This window comes from Hippocampus guttulatus, chromosome 10, assembly GCF_054856545.1.
Source record: "Hippocampus guttulatus isolate MCC_2025c chromosome 10, RoL_Hgut_1.0, whole genome shotgun sequence".
Taxonomy (NCBI): domain Eukaryota; kingdom Metazoa; phylum Chordata; class Actinopteri; order Syngnathiformes; family Syngnathidae; genus Hippocampus; species Hippocampus guttulatus.
Window position 1 is genome coordinate 1,178,292 of NC_141270.1, and position 11,604 is coordinate 1,189,895.

The following is an 11,604-nucleotide window of genomic DNA, read 5'->3' on the forward strand; positions in this document are numbered from 1 at the left end:
GCGGGAATCAAACGCAAAGAGACAATTGTGCGCGTTAACGAGCTCAATCATTTCTGCCAAAAGACTCAATTATTCATGCGGCTGCTGATTGTCGCGCATCCATAATGGAGCACATCGCCTTCTATTATTCACGCGCTTGCCGGCTGCCGCGCTCCAGCCGACACTGCGTCACGGCGGAGATGTTTGCTTTCATGCTGACATATGGCTTGGAAGCAGGCTCACTCAGCGCTGTTAGCGTGCCTGCATGGGCTCGCAGCACCACCGCTGGCCCCAGGCAGGATGCGCATTGCTGAACTTTTTTTCAGGCTGAAAGAAGACCTTGCCAGAAGGTCATCACATATTTAATGTGTTCAAGTTTGACTCGACATCCAGTTTCGTACAGGTTTGGTCACTTTAGAGTGCCTCGTGGTCACGGCGTGGGAAAAGCCCTGCTACGACAGACTGAACTGTATTACGGTCACTGTAGGCTTTAAGCGAATATATTTTCTACATTTCACATTTATAGTTCTACGTTGGCGCACCAAAGAATTTTTCCAGGACCAGTCGTGGTATTTGACTGACAGTTGAGCAGGACACGGATTTAGCAGACAAGCCCACGGCATCTGAGAGGAGATCACTATTCATGATCGTGAAGCCTTGTTTTAAAAAACTGGCTTTTTTTTTAATTAATTCAAATTTAGCATGTTGTTCACAACATTTAGGGGGTTTCAGAAAGCCATCCGGTCCATTTGTGTTTTGCTCATCCACAAGGTGAATGTTGGTGGGCGGAGTCTCGGGTGCCGCACCTGCCTCCCATCATCATGAACTGAGTATTTAGGCTCAGCCAGAGGCACAGTGTGGCATTGGATCGGTTCTGATTGTTTACATGTCATTTACGCTTTGAACATTTGGCTGACGTCAATATATTTTGCTAATCATTTCACTGGCTTGTTAAATGTAAGTATTACTGTGATTTTCAGTTTTTTTTGGGCAGCGGGGTTTCTTGCCGTTCGTAGACTTTTGTTTTTATTTTTAGATTTCTGTAATATATTTTATTACATTTGAACCATGCATAACGGGTGTCCACAAAATAAGTTCAATAGGCAATTTTTTCCCTTCTTTCTCCAGTGCAGCAATATTGGCATTCCCTCTTTGTGAGGACGTGCCTGCCGCCATGAGGAGCAACGAAGCTCAATGGGTTGCACAATTGCAATTATATTCATCTGTCTGTGTGTGTGTGTGTGGTATTTCTTTGTACGAGCTCAACTTGGGCCACCAAACAATATTGCAGTCATTTTCCTGTACTGCTATTGCGTTGATGGATTTGGCCATGTAGAGGGCAGTACATGCATGCCTGGTTCCCAAGTTCATTGATTTGCTTATCAAGGGGAAATGTCCTACAGGTAGGTGTGTGCGTGTGTAAACCGTTTGGATAGGCGTTTTTGTTTTTCAGGCAGGATTTTGGGGGGATTTTGTGGGTACAGATGCTTAGTTTGAATCTTGCGCATTCTTTGAGACCCAAGGTGTGCTCAGGATGTAGTTCAAACACATTGCAGCAGAAGGTACCACAAACTAAGGTTTTGAGTCCCCGCCCACCCTCAACACTTAAGACCCGTGTCATTTTAATCTCTATTGGTTCAGTGACCAACTTGATGTTTTGAAATGTACGATTGGCCAATTCTGTAAACTTTGCTCCCAAAGGCTGAGTCAATAAATTCACAGGGACTGATTTGTGTTTTCAGCTGTGCTGGACGGCGTGCAAAGATGGCACTGAGAGGAATTTTCGCCAGTCTCTGCTTGCTAGCAGGTAATGTTACCAGAGGGAGAGGATCGATGTTTATGATATTGTTTTCTTTCTTCATTTATTTATTTTTTTCTGGCAGTGTTGCTGTGCTCACATCAAACAAAGAACTGCAGCTCACAGTTTCTGGAGGGCCTAACAGCTGATCTCCAGGTACTTCTGTCAATAGTCAAGGAAGTTCTGGGAACCTTTTGTTTTTGGGAGATATTGTTTGAAATGCGGGTACCATTTGCACAACCTTCGGGTTGCTATGTAATATCCTGTAGAGTAGCTGTTAAGTTGATGTGGCAGCAGCTGAAATGAAAGTAAACTTCAGGTGGCACCCCGGGCTTTAAAGGGTGTACCAACCAGCTTGAAGTCAGCTGGCAATGGTGCGGCTCACCGTGTCGCACTAAACGTAAACAAACAAGGAAATGGATGAATAGACTGTGGGAACTAGTCCAAAAATGTAGCCCCTTGGAATTTTTACTTTTGACTGTTTTGCCACAGAATTGCATTTAGACAACATATTCTAATGTGAAAATGACAGCATCTGAACTTGAAGCTACTTTTGTGGATGTGGATTCCAAAATGTGTTTGATATGATACACCAGATGGCAGCAGAGTGCAGTGCAAAGTCCAGGTGGACCCTGCAGCAGACGGCCACCCTGCTGCTCAACGTGAGGAATCTGACTAAGACACTGCGAGGTACAATCAAAACTATTTCAAGAACATTTTGGATCATTCCGCCAACGGGCTTGGAAATTTGGTTAGTCATCAGGACTTTACAAATAACGGTGAGCAGTGCGCCGAGTGAGATGCTTTACATTTACTTGCTCGTGTAGTTCATGACGATATACTTGACTCTTCCCTGACATCATGTTGGGGTAGTGGTTGACTTGTGCACCACAGTTCTGAGGATTCAAATCTTGGCTACAGGGTCCCGCCACACATTCAGAAACAAGTTGGCGTCACTTAAAACTCATTTGTCCACTGGTGCGACACTGAACGCGTGATTCTTTGTGCCCCGACAAAGACAAATGAGTGGTGGCCAGTCAATGTGCCATGAGGCTGACTCGTGCGTGACTGAAATTGGAAGCATCGTAGAAAATGGACACTTCTGCTCACAAGCTATAGAAGCTCTCCATGACATTTGTTGGATAAGCCCGACTTATTCAAAGTGTCGCTGACATTCAGATTCCCAAGGAGATCAGACCGCGAAGTGCCCGCAGCCCAAGGTTCCCAAAAATGGAGGCTTGGCATGCGCAAGCGTGGCTAACGGGCGCTTCTGCAAACCCCTGTGCAACCATGTAAGAGTCGTGTTCAAGCAGGATGACAACTGGGTGAAGCGGACAAATGAAATGACGTTCTTGTTGCCTCCCTCAGGGTTACGACTTTGCCTTCCTGAGGATAAGCAGAGTGTTTGAAGAGTGCGGCCCGGCAACGGGTTACAAGTGGAGCACTCAGTACATTGGAGGAAACAAGCTGGCAGTTTGCAACGGTGGGCATGGGTCGACTTTTTAGGACTGTTTCGCTCTTTACATCCAATGTCACGGTGCCATTCTGCTAATGACAATGCTACCATGCCTTCCATGTCAATCTGTTCGGCTTGTAGAAGCGGCACTTCAAGTGGCGGGGGCCAAATCGGCGTACTTTGCCAAAGACGAGGACTGCCTGACCACCAAGGAGAACGAACAAAGAAAGAACGACACCCTTAAAGAGGTTGCAGAGGAGCTCAAGAATCACAACGGCATAGATGGAGATGTAGAGTTGCTCTCCCTGCTGTGTGGATGAGCATTAAAAACCTTCTGTATATCTGAAAAGCATACAGTGGTCTTTTTTTTTTTGCACAATTTATTATTCTAAACCACGCCCCCACCCCCAAAAAGATCCCAAATCGGTGGGAGTATTATGACAAAATTTTGCCTTGTTTAAGCCATTCACCTTTGGGTAGACGGTACCGAAGCAACAATATATAGCTGATGCTATGCAGCACGCCGTCAACATGGTAAGGCCAACTTCAAAATAAACCCAACCAAAGAATAGGGAGCTCAGTGCTGAGGTACGCTTCTCTTGCAATTGCCCCTGGCAGCGTGTCACTGCTGACGTAACTTGTTTTCCAGACTCTGAGGCAATGTCTCGCACTGTTGGGTTTTTTTCTTTTCTCTTGAAATAACTAAAAGGGATTTCAGGCAGAGTTTATTTTTGCCCCGCAAATTTTTAGACCAACAGTTTTGGAACACGGCTGTTACGAAAGGTGGAAAGAGAATGATGCGATTGCTTTCCAGATGCACTTAGTTGAAAATAACGGTTCCCTTTTACACAGAGTGCGTTGGCCTCTAAAGGAAACTAAGTTTGTATAACATCCAAAACAAAAATCTTAAGACATGAGTCTGTCCGGTGTGGAACTTCACTGTATGGAAAAACTCGTGTCAAAGCCAATGGGGAAGCAGAGCTGCATTGAGTTTTGCCAGCTGTGCAGTCAAGTGTTGTCTTTTGAAAAACTGCATAGACTCTCTTCTCTTGGTGAAGTCGGCACTATTTGTCAGGGTTCTACATCAAGTAAACGGTGTCCTAGGGCCATGTGACTGTCGGACCACCCAGAGTTGACCAAATCTGGTCCAGGCCTGTACAAATTTCATAAACCAATGTTGAAATCTACACATTAACAATATTTCGTTTTCTACACTTGAACTGTGCTGAGCACATTTTTAGCGCATCTGGTTAAATCATTCCAACAGGAATGGCTTCAATTCAAATCCCTTAACAAATCTCAATTCAGTTCATTTTTGTGAATACTAGAAAAAAAAACACTCGGTACTATTTTCGCAAAGGCTTAAAAAAATAATAATACAGTATACAGATATTTATTGATGCTCTTCCTGATGCATGCACTTCACACATTGTGCACTAGAGGCCAGCATGGCACCACTTACCAAATGGACTGCATCAAGGCTCCCAAAATCTCAACTAGAAATCTCACTTTTTCTTTCCCCTCGGCTATGTACAGGTTGAAAAAAGCCTCATTTCAGACATTTGCCAAGCCACTTTCATCAAACTGAAGACCTTGACCTCAAAGGTGAGCAGAATGGAGAATTTAAAGACCAAGTGTCATTTGTTGGGACAATGAAAGCATTTAACACGGAAAATCCCATTTGAAATTTACTGTTGACCGTGTGTGTCAAGCGGGTTCGACCAATTTTCAATATTGATAAAAACAAAAGTTGTCAATTTTTCAGAGTTTGTCGGAGTCTGTGGTGAGGTCCAATTCAGTATTGAGGATTTGACATTGTAAATAATGAACAAGGTTAACGTTTACAATTGTCGGCAAGACCAGTGAGCGCTTGACACGCCACAAAATCATCACTGAGGATCCTTCTTTAGAGACATCCAAGATTTGTTTTCTGCTGACGTCAGAGAGGAGTATGGCTCAAAATCAAACCGAATGCATGGTCTTCCTTCCACAGACAAGAACTAGAATGTGCCGCTTCTAAGGCTGCTGCCTACCCTTGCAGTTGTCCACCTTCTACGATAAACACATTCAAAGGACTACATTAGTACATGCCTCAAAATAACCCCGGTGTGCTGTACGTAGCGCGACACGTCAAAATTAAACTCCACATCTTGGCTATTCTTACAGTGATGGCATGACAGGGGTACGTACGCTCTGGAGGTGTTGGACTTCCATCCTTAGGGTCTCCAGCAGGAGCTCCATATCTCCTTCTTGGTGCATCTCCAACTCCTTCTTCATCCTGGCTAAGCAAACAGTCAAATTAGTTTCAATATAGAAAAAAAAAAAAAGAATGTGTGAAAATCAGTTTAGCGCTGTCGCTCCACCACCGAGTATGACCCGGTTCTCAGTGCGCACAGTCAGCAATTATCGTCAAATGTATTTTTGAAACAAATCTCTGATTTGACTTGACAGGGTCTTTAAGAGGACAAGTATATTTTTGTGATCTTACTTTAGCGATTTGAGACTTTAGGCACAAGAATACAGATGGTGGTGAAATGAATAGCCTGATTAGAGTGTCAATCAAAAGTGAGCATTTTCATCCTGTCATGGAATACAGCTCGTTCTTGGATTGAATCTCATCATAGGAAATGGTCCATCCATCCATCCCTTTCTCTAATCAACTTATCCTCGCGAGGGTCACGGGCGTGCCGTGCCGGAGCCTATCCCAGCCGTCGTCGGGCGGTAGGCGGGGGACACCCTGAACTGGTTGCCAGCCCATCGCTGGGCACGTATAGACCAACAACCAAAAGCTGTCCCCTCGTAACGGTCCAAAAAAAATGGGAATGGATTGTGATTTCTTTTTAGGTTTTTTTTTCTTCCCCCCACTCCACAGCAGATGTTGGAAGGTTCGATAGCACATTACGCACCCCCGTCTTTTTGATTGGAAAGTAATGAAACACTTGGACAACAGAGGCAAAATTACATTTCGCAAAGGGCAGCGCCGGTGTTTACTTTTATAGTCCATCAAATAACATTTTTGCTGGGGCGTAGGCTCAAGAATGCCATTTTTGATTGTTTCGATAACATTTCTGTCGCATGCAAGCGGGAAGAAAAATCCCACACACGCAAGTTAGAAATCCTCCGTCCCGTGCCCCCGTACGCTTTTGTGAGGGGGTAACAATGTGCACACTGAACACTTTTTTGAACGACTCCGGCGCTCATTCATTCAATTTGCACCAGTCGATACGCGAGGAGTTAAATATGCCTCTTACAGAGACAGCGCGGCCGGGCCTGGGGCGGAATTGATGGCTTGCGAGCATGCGAATGAGTCGAGACACATCCTCAGCACTTCCTGGGGGGCCAGTAAAGCTGGCGGGCTAATGAAAGACCCGCTTTTAATGAGGCTGATGGATGAACAGGACACACTAAGTACATGCATGATTTAGGGTTAGTTCAGAGGTGGGTCCGATGGTGTGAAAAAGCCAATGGTGTGACAAAGACACAATACAAGCAGCCGAGCGTGTTCCGCCACCGAGGTGACTTCCCTTCACGCGTTGACAAAAAAAGACCGATTTCTATCAATTACTGCAGAAAGCGGTACGGTAGATATGACTGACAAGACACATTGGATAGGATGCAGTGGGTGTGACCGAGTAAACGGATACGATATATCCGTGACGGTAGATACGAGTACGAGGGATACGATACCGGTGACACGATAGATACCAGAGGTAAAACAATGAATCGACAAGAATCCATGATGTACTTCACCGGCAATTATTTGGATCATGGATTCATCATTTGTGCACCGAGACTGACTGGCGACCAGTTCAGAGTGTAGTCTGCCTTCGCTCCCAAAGTGTCACGTTTGCGAGGTGGTGGTGGACCCCAAAAAGCAGGCAGGTGGAAGGAGCAGGTTGTACTTGAGGAATTGTATTAAACACAAAGAAAACTACATCCAAAACCAACAAAGTCCAAAGTATCAAACAAAAATCACGACTGAAGATAAAACAAAACAGCAACCGAAACATGACAGAAACAAACCTGATTGCAGCAAACAAACATGACAGGAGCCAAGAGCAAACAGCAACAATGACCCGACACTGAGCGGTCGGGCTGGGAGTCCTTTTAAAGCACTCATTACCTAATGACCAACAGGTGTGCAGCTGCAGGGGGAGCCCTACAGTGCCACCTGTTGGTCCCGAAACGAATCATGACACAAAGTCAGCTGGGATAGGGTCCCCCAGGGACCCTGTTCAGGAGAAGCGGATGAAAAATGGATGGATGGATGGGTGGATGGAAGGATGAATCATGCAAACACCACAGAGGAAGCCCAGAATCGACCCCAGGACTGTGAGGTAGATGCGCTAACCAGTCAACCACCGTGCCGCCCTGTATAGGGAATATTAAAAATTCCTCATGCGTGGCGACGCATCCTCGCTAAAAGCCCCCAAACCGCAGGGCTCCTCATCCAGTCAGCGTCAAACAAGCCGACAGTCTCGCTGCCGCGCATGTCAAATGAATGAACGACAAGTTAATGATGCCAAAGGAGGGTTTTTAACATTGCGAGAAAACGACCGGGGGCCAGCGGGATGCCGGCAGCAGTAGCGGCAAAGCCTAATTGCACTTCTCTTGAGAAGGATGGATTTGCAGCTGCGGCTGCGGCTGTTCTGCGGTATTTAACTTTAAAGCAGGCTGCTGGCGAGGTGTCCGGCGTTTATTAGGAAGCAAGCGCCCCGAGAGGGAACACGGGACTCGCTTTCACAAGCAATCGAAAGTCACTTCAGCACCCTGATGCCTCCAAACGGCCTCTGACGCACGGCTGCAGTTTATGACTTTTTGTTGCCGCTGCCAAGCAGCGCTTGTTTGGGTTGACACTCATACTGGGCCAATTGCTACATTTGCGGGATTCGAAACTGTCACGCGGGTGTAAAAATGAGCGTGCAGTTGCTCGGGGCAGTTAAGCTGTTTTCAACTTTTAAGCACAGTACATTACATTGTAATGGTGTGTTGTTTGTTTCTATACTTCATTTGGTTTGAGGCATTATTTAAGCTCAGATATATTTACCGGTACGTCGGTGCTTGGGTAGATAACAGTCGTAAAAGGTTTGAAAACGGCTGTGTCCGTTTCTTTTTGAACACTCACGTGACGACGGCGTCATCCGTGAATGCTTTCTGAGCGGCAGCTCGGTTCCGGGCCTGCAGGGTCGCTGTCATTTCTTTGGCCTCGCTCAGCTGCTGCTCCAAGTCTGAACGGAGATTTCAGATTAGACGTGGGACTCGCGTAGGATTGGACATCTCCCGCCGAGGGCGTTGACCTGACCCGCGTGTATGCTTTTGAGAGCCTGCAGTTCCAGCCGGACGCTCCTCTTCTGCCTTTGCAAGTCGCCCATGTGACGGTTCCTCTGGATCATCTCCTCCATTGCTGAGTCTGTCGGGACAAAAACGAGACAATGTGAAGAACGTGTTGAGATGTGGAGTGGGAACATTTTGGACATTTCTCAGTGAGAGGAAACACTGCGCCAAAGTGCGAAAGACGGTGCGCGTAAACCAGAGTGACGACGCGATCTTTATCTTTCCCTTCTAGGGCTGATTTTATTTCTCTTCATGGAAAATGAGCTTTGAAACCTTTTTTTCCAGCCATTTTTTTTTCTCCATGCAATTTGTTCAACATCCACAGAAAAAAAACCTCAGAGATAACGACGACACTCTGGTGAATTGAAATGACACAAATGTTGCTGATGCACATTTATTCGATGGGCCAAAAACAAATAGAAAACGCTTGCAAGGAGCGTGACACACACGACACTGAACTAATCGCATGGTAGGCATCTTGTGACATCACTGACCTGAACAGCATTTTGCGTGTGTGAATCAAGGTGCCAAAAAGTCATTGTTCGGAGAAATGAATGGATAATGTGGGGTGTGTAATAACCTTTGTACAAAGCGTCCACCTCCATGTCCAGGCCGAGGACCTCGGCGTGCGTTTGACGGGTCGCCTCTGTGCTCCCGCAGAGACTAAATTCACTGTTGAAGGTGGAGATCTCCCGCAAGAATTCTTGCTCCTCGTCTTTAAAGGCCGCCTTCATCATGGCCTGGTGCGCGGGAGGTCCGACCGCCAACGACACAATATTGGCATGAGCACCGCTGCTCCCGACAACGCGATGGGATGACGTGAACCCACCAGGCGTTCTTGGAGGCGAGCCTTCTCACTGAGGAGCTCCTCGCATTGCTTGGAAATCTGCTCGTCACATTTTTTCAACAAGTGCCACAGCAGCTTCTTGGCAGACAACATCTGGCTCTGAAGCACAAACCACGAGCGAAGGTTAAATGATGTGCGGCAAAGAGCAAAAGAGACTCCTCCCATAAAGCCGGCACATTGTGGACTTTCGGGTGAAATTTCTGGATGGACCTAAAACGCAGCACAACCTTTACAAGTGAACTTCAGTTGAGCTTCTGTGAATTTTTGAATGTTGAATTTTGTCAGAATCGTTTTGAGAAAAAGATTCACAAGCACTCCAGACTGATCTGCACACATTGAATGCCAACGAATTGGACATCGTATGTCCCTTTCTAGATGGGAACCGTATCTCACAAATGCGTCACGTCCCTCGAGGTACGTTGTCACCGGGTTCGACGCGTCGCATTTCATTATTGACCTTCGCCATCTGGGGTCAGGTTCAAAATCAATAAAGCGCTCTCCTTGATGAAATCATCTCTCCTAAAATGGGCACGAATAGTTGGGAAAGACCAACAGAGTGAGTTGACAAGACAGGCGGCTTTGAATGCAGTACATCCCGTTGCTGCAAAAATACAAGATGCCATCGTTTCCGTGCGATCGTAACTCAACGGGATGGCGTTTATATTGTCTCGCTGCGTGGTGACGCTGCTCTGCGCCAAAAGTGAGCCAGTGGTACAAGTGTTCTTTCTTTAAGTGTCTCTTCAAAGTTTCCTCGGGTCAACTTTCCGCATCCAGTTCATCAGGCGCGATGTAAAATACTTTTGTTTTCATTTTGTGACGTGTGAGGAGAGGTTGTTGTGCTCGCTCACACAAGCGCGCCGCACACACTTGACTCAGATGTTGCTCACGGACATCGCAATAGAAGATTTGCTGATCTGACACCGCCGCCGCCGCCCGGGAAGCAGTGGCTCAAGCGAGCTGGTGCCAGAAATGGCATCTAATGCGCGCGCTACCAGCACTGGCTAATGTTATCCGCTGGAAATTAGGCATTGATCTCGGCATCGATCCACCGCCGCGCTCGTCTGACAGACGGGAGAGATGAAGTGTTTGAAATCATGAAGTGGGTCAGAAGGTCAATATGCCAATACGGCTGACTTTTGCTGACATGTCACTTGACACTCGCACTTACCGCCTCTTTGTATTGCGGTTTTATGTGATGTTCCGTATCATATTTCATCAAATTAAACATAAATAGGAAAGAAGATCCCATGTGGGGAATAGCGTCGAGTGAATTGCTATCCATTTGTGAATTTGTATTTCTTTTCTGTGGACTCTAGCAACGATTGACTTCCCGAGTAACAAAACAAACAATGGTAGTCACTTCTACAGATTGCATCTGTAAGACATTTTTTGATGGGTAATGTTGAGTAGTAAGTTTGAAATAATATTAGGGGTAAATCGATTAATCGGCCATCTGATTTTTTTGGGGGCCGATATTGGCTCTTTCCAAAATAATCACACGTCAATACATATTCCTACTTTCTTGAGAAACAGTGAATGCGGTTCAGCATGGGAGTCACTCAGAAAAGATGTCCTTGCGCTGTTTGCACACAAATGGGATGACTATCTTTTGTTGAGCATTGCTCACCTTCGCTTCAAGTTCTTCAGTGATCTTCTGGTACTTTTCTGTGGCGGCTTTCACTTGAGAGTTGCATCTGATGATGGCTGCTTTCACTGCGACAAACATGAAAACTAAAATATTTGAACGTCCTTAAAAAAAATAATAATAATAAATAAATAATCATCAAGCCCTCAGATTGTAACTCCACTAAGCAGGCTGGCATTTAGCATCTTAGAGACTCATTGGCTAGAATTTCGTCGCAGCGGGCAAAGTGCGCAACTCAATTTCTTTAATTGTTGAGACTGCTCAATGAAGTGTTGTTCTGCCATCAGAATTTGGTGAAAAAGTTCGTCCAAACTCAAAGCGGATGTGAGGAGGTCTGAAGATATGAGAGAGATTGAGAGAGAGAATGTTTCAATACCCATTACTAGCTAACCGTTGGTGACATTGTAGGCTACACGCTTCAAAGTGCAACTGAAATAGAAATCAGACCGCGTTCCATGTTTCACCACCGTCCATGTTTCACCACCACTATACAACACAACTAGCTCGAAGTTAATTGATTGAAAATTATTCATGTTGATTATATG

At 45.8% G+C, this 11,604-nt stretch overlaps 2 protein-coding genes across 2 annotated transcripts; one reads left to right on the plus strand and one right to left on the minus strand.

Moving 5' to 3' along the window:
* Positions 1-1,633: 1,633 nt before the first annotated feature.
* Positions 1,634-3,585, plus strand: LOC147198799 (uncharacterized). The gene is made up of 6 exons (XM_086122156.1): positions 1,634-1,786; positions 1,863-1,933; positions 2,374-2,467; positions 2,957-3,069; positions 3,146-3,260; positions 3,375-3,585. The coding sequence occupies exons 1-6, from the start codon at positions 1,744-1,746 to the stop codon at positions 3,551-3,553; spliced, it is 615 nt and encodes a 204-aa protein (XP_085978282.1). The 5' UTR covers positions 1,634-1,743; the 3' UTR covers positions 3,554-3,585.
* A 1,152-nt stretch (positions 3,586-4,737) lies between these two features.
* On the minus strand, positions 4,738-11,140 carry LOC147198800 (coiled-coil domain-containing protein 172-like). The gene is made up of 7 exons (XM_086122518.1): positions 11,042-11,140; positions 9,397-9,513; positions 9,148-9,307; positions 8,536-8,643; positions 8,359-8,461; positions 5,424-5,511; positions 4,738-5,285 (listed from the first exon to the last, which is right to left on the minus strand). The coding sequence occupies exons 1-7, from the start codon at positions 11,138-11,140 to the stop codon at positions 5,250-5,252; spliced, it is 711 nt and encodes a 236-aa protein (XP_085978644.1). The 3' UTR covers positions 4,738-5,249.
* Positions 11,141-11,604: the final 464 nt, after the last annotated feature.

Coding starts and splice junctions, on each gene's coding strand:
- LOC147198799 (XM_086122156.1), top strand. CDS start 1,744: ATGGCACTGAGAGGAATTTTCGCCAGTCTCTGCTTGCTAGCAG. Junction 2,468..2,956: donor TCTGACTAAGACACTGCGAG/GTACAATCAAAA, acceptor GCTGACATTCAG/ATTCCCAAGGAGATCAGACC. Junction 3,070..3,145: donor GCAAACCCCTGTGCAACCAT/GTAAGAGTCGTG, acceptor TGCCTCCCTCAG/GGTTACGACTTTGCCTTCCT.
- LOC147198800 (XM_086122518.1), bottom strand. CDS start 11,140: ATGTTTGTCGCAGTGAAAGCAGCCATCATCAGATGCAACTCTCAAGTG. Junction 9,308..9,396: donor CTCGCCTCCAAGAACGCCTG/GTGGGTTCACGT, acceptor CCCGCGCACCAG/GCCATGATGAAGGCGGCCTT. Junction 8,644..9,147: donor GGTGGACGCTTTGTACAAAG/GTTATTACACAC, acceptor TTGTCCCGACAG/ACTCAGCAATGGAGGAGATG.